This window comes from Orycteropus afer, unplaced genomic scaffold, assembly GCF_000298275.1.
Source record: "Orycteropus afer afer isolate SDZICR_OR568_19922 unplaced genomic scaffold, OryAfe1.0 scaffold01063, whole genome shotgun sequence".
Lineage (NCBI taxonomy): Eukaryota > Metazoa > Chordata > Mammalia > Tubulidentata > Orycteropodidae > Orycteropus > Orycteropus afer.
In genome coordinates, this window is record NW_006922650.1 from 160397 (window position 1) to 164615 (window position 4219).

At 37.4% G+C, this 4219-nt stretch overlaps 1 protein-coding gene across 1 annotated transcript; it reads right to left on the reverse strand.

Moving 5' to 3' along the window:
• Positions 1 to 602: 602 nt before the first annotated feature.
• LOC103212682 (olfactory receptor 6C2-like) lies at positions 603 to 1584 on the reverse strand. Its single transcript, XM_007958648.2, has one exon. It carries the CDS (start codon positions 1539 to 1541, stop codon positions 603 to 605), a length of 939 nt encoding a protein of 312 aa, XP_007956839.1. The 5' UTR covers positions 1542 to 1584.
• Between the last annotated feature and the right edge of the window lie 2635 nt (positions 1585 to 4219).

Here is a 4219-nt window from a genome sequence, read left to right on the forward strand (position 1 = left end):
TTAAAAGAAGGATGAAAACTATCTTTACTATCTTTGTGAGTGTCTTATAAACTCTTTTTATTTAATCCTGAACATAGACTGGGAAATAATCTAGGAATAGTCTGAAAATTTTTAAATGAGAAGAAGGGTTCTGGAGTAAAAAAATTTGTTTTAAATAGCATTTTAAGCTGCATTAAAGAACTTCCAATTACTCTTAAAAAATTTGGGGTTAGACATTGAAGTGTTCCCAAGAAATGAGAAACGTTCTCTGGGCTTTTAGAATCCACATCATGAGTAGGTCATATGGCCAGAGAAGCAGATTTTATTTATTTGATTCCCTTTGTATAACAATGAGTGTTTTGAGAACCTAGTCTTAGATGAATGCTTTAATTATAGAAACCATTGTGAATAAATAACAAGAAGAACTAAGTAGCTCAATTTTCTTTTTCTTTCTGATTATGAAAGAAAAATGTTCACAAGGATAGGTAGTTTTGACAAATTGACAGACTAGGAAGAAACCTTATATTTGGCCAATTCATAAAAGATACTCATGGGTTATTCAGATTTATTTTATCTTTTTGGGTTATCCATATTTAAACTTAGTCTAAAACATCAATAGTCTTTTACTTTTTTGTGAGAAATGCAATCCTTTTTACTGTATCTTTGAAGGCTTCCTTCACTTGCTTATTTCGAAGTGTGTAAATGAATGGGTTAAGCATAGGGGCAACTGAAGTAGTGAGCAGACCCACCACCTTATTAAGGGCTACTCCTGCATTTGCTGACGGCTTAATGTAGGCAAAGATACAGCTGCCATAGGTCATGGAGACCACAATCATGTGAGAAGAACAGGTGGAGAAGGCCTTTTTCCTTTGTTGGGCAGAAGGGAACTTTAGAATTGTGCTGATGATGTATGTGTAGGAGAGAACCACACCTAGTAAGGTAGTAATCAGTGTTAGCACAGCAAAAGCCAAAACAACTTTTTCTATAATCACTGTTTCTGAGCAGGTTACCTGTAGAATAGGATATGCATCACATGCAAAACTATCAACAATATTTGAGTCACAGAATTCCAGCTGGAGACCCACACCAAGAGGTGGGAGGATAATCAACAGACCAGCAACCCAACAACAGAGGACAAGTCTTGTGCACACCTTGTTGTTCATAATGGTCATGTAATGTAGGGGCTTGCAGATGGCCACATAACGATCATAGGACATGGCCGCAAGGAGAAAAAATTCAGTTGCGCCAAAGAGGACAACAAAAAATAACTGGCTGACACAGTCATTATAGGTAACAGTTTTGTCTCCAGTTGTCAGGCTGTATAGGAATCTGGGAATACAAGCAGAGGTGAATGAGACTTCTAAGAAAGAAAAATTTCGGAGGAAAAAATACATGGGAGTTTTGAGATGGGAATCCAAAAGTGTGAGGGTGATAATTGTCAGGTTCCCAGCCACACTCAAAGAGTAGGTGAGAAATAAAAATATCAAAACAACAATTTGTAATTTTGGGTCATTTGTCACCCCCATCAGGATGAATGTTGGTACTGATGTATGATTTCTCATCACCTCCTTGTGTCAAGTTGAGACCAATTGGACCTGAGGAGAGAAGTAAGGTAAGAGGGCAGGATGGAACCTGAATGAAAGATGCAAGTAGTACTATTTAATGCATTGGGAATTGTAGAATTTGGATTGTAGAATTTCACATAAAATTTTTAAGTATGAATTTAAGGCTTCGATTCCCTGATTAGGAGCCATATTTATAATGACATCATCTGAAAACACAATGCGGTAATAGTGTATCTTGTTGCATATGCTGTTTTGCATTATAATGGCTTTGGCCCAGCTCTTAATAGTCCAAGTGTTATAGATCATTGCATTATTTTTGACATTTTTTCCTCCAACCTCCTTTTTCTTTGCTTTTCCCACTGTGTTGAAATGTACTAGTTTGGTAACTGAGTAGTACTTTATTCTGGTCTCTGATTATATTTAACATAAGGAAAATGAATTCAATGTTTGGATAAAGTCTTAGCAGTTATAATTATCTGAAATTAGGAACAAAAGTTTAAAATACAAAGATATACTTTTGTTTTGTCTTTCCTCTATTTAAGTAGATGAATTCATTTTTAATCCAGTAAAAGTGTTCTTGGGGAGCTCTGGTAGCATAGTGGCTAGGGCACTTGACTGCTAACCAGAAGGCTGGCGGTTCAAACCCACCAGCCACTCCTTGGAAGGAAGGTTGGGCAATCCTACTTCCGTAGTAATACTGCCTCAGAAACCCAAGGAGGGGTCGCTATGACACTAGGAGTCGGGGCTGACTCGACAGCAAATAACAACAACAACAACAACAACAAAAGTGTTCTTTAGATAGAGCGTTTCCTGAAGAGTCACAAGAAAATTTTCTTGGAACCTGAGTATAAACCTGACTAATCCTGTCATGGTTTTGGGCCATGGCCAGAAAGGAATGGCCTGTGTTACTTGCTCTCTCTGCCAGTATGATCAACCTGGGGGTCTCCCTAAGTAGCACTCAGTCTTCCAAATTTGTCTCAGGCATATTGTTGTGACCTTGCCTTTCAATAATTGCTACTACTCTCTTCAAATCATCTGTCCTCAGTAATTTACCTATCAGCCCTCTAATCCTACTACTTATATTCTCTGAGTTCTTGGTATATTTGAATTGTCCAGGCAAAGTCCAGTAACGAACTGACCAAATGACCCAATTTTTGTTAATAAATGTTGTAAAACCCACCTTTTCCTTGACATTACCATTGTCACCTCCTCTCAACATTTTCCTGCCCCCTTGAACACTAATATTTGTTTTCTCAGGAATCTTTCTAGGTTAGGAAGAAAGTGTATCAGTCAAAACTTGCCTTCAGTGTGATTCACATTGTGAACAGCTGCTTCAAGTTTCCATCTTGTAAAAGAAGATCTGATAAATGCATTCTCACTTGGGGTGCCATTTGTTAAAAATAATTGAATACATTGGTTCATAGCATATCTTTGTGTTTGATCTGTGGAATTGATTATAAAGTGAGCAATTTTGGGCATAACTGAGGGTTTTGTAGTGAAACCCTACCTAACCAATTTTACCCAATATATCTGCTCCCAATTGAGAATTAAAAAAAAAAAACAAAAAAAACAACATTAAGTTGTGTTCCTTGTCTTATTTTCTATTGCTCAATAAAATAATTAACATTCATTCATTCAGATAAATATTAATGATCCCCTGTTGTTTACAGAATACAGTATCAGAGTCTGGAGATCTAATCACAAACACAGTTCCCTCCCAAGGAGCTTTCATTTCAGTATTTTGTTGGAAGATAATATTTCATTTTAGTGTGTGCTCAGGGACATATTAAGACAAGATAACAGTGAAAATGCAGGTTTGGGTTTTGAGCAAGAACGACTCCATGATTTTCCTTGATAATCATTTTTAGTTAAACCAGTGGCTGATGATATATTACTATCTTCACTCAGTATTTTATGCAATTATCTTTCTACTAAGTGAGTAATGTCAGCTCTCAGTGTAAACTGAGTTGCATTGCTCAGAGTTCATAGACAGGGTTATAGAACAGGAAACCCACTTCAGATCATGGGAGAAATGGTTAACTGAAGAGGTAGTATTTTGCCAAATACTGTGATGCTACATAGAGAAGACTTTGACAGGCCTGAGTAATAGGTCAGGTTCGTTTCTCACTCCTGATCCTCTTCCTTTCTTCTAGTTTTGGTTGGTGTTACGTGCCATCCAGGTGGTTCTAATCATAACATCTTCAACAAGGTTGTGAAACACGATCCGGTCCTGCATCATCCTCATGATCACTGCCACGCTTGAGCTCATCATAGCAGCCGTTATATCCATCCATCTCATTTATGGTCTGCAGCTTTTTTGCTGACCCTCTATTTTACCTAGCACGATATCCTTTTCTAGGCATCGGGCCCTTCTGACAGTATAATCAAAGTACTAGACACAAAGTCTGGCCATTCTCATTTCTAAGGAACATTCTGGCTGTACTTCCTCCAAGACAAATTAGTTTTTTTTCTAGCGGTCCATGGTATATTCAATATTCTTCACCAACACCACAATTCAAATGCATTAATTCTTCTGTGGTTTTCCTTATTGATTGTCCTCCTTTCACATGTGTATGAGGCTATTGAAAATACCAAGGCTTGGGTCAGTCACACCTTAGTCTTCAAAGTGACATCATTGATCTTAAGCACTTTAAGGAGTTTTTTTTTTTTCTGGC

Excerpts from the sequence above, each read along its gene's own strand:
- LOC103212682 (XM_007958648.2), bottom strand. The coding sequence starts at position 1,541 with ATGAGAAATCATACATCAGTACCAACATTCATCCTGATGGGGGTGACA.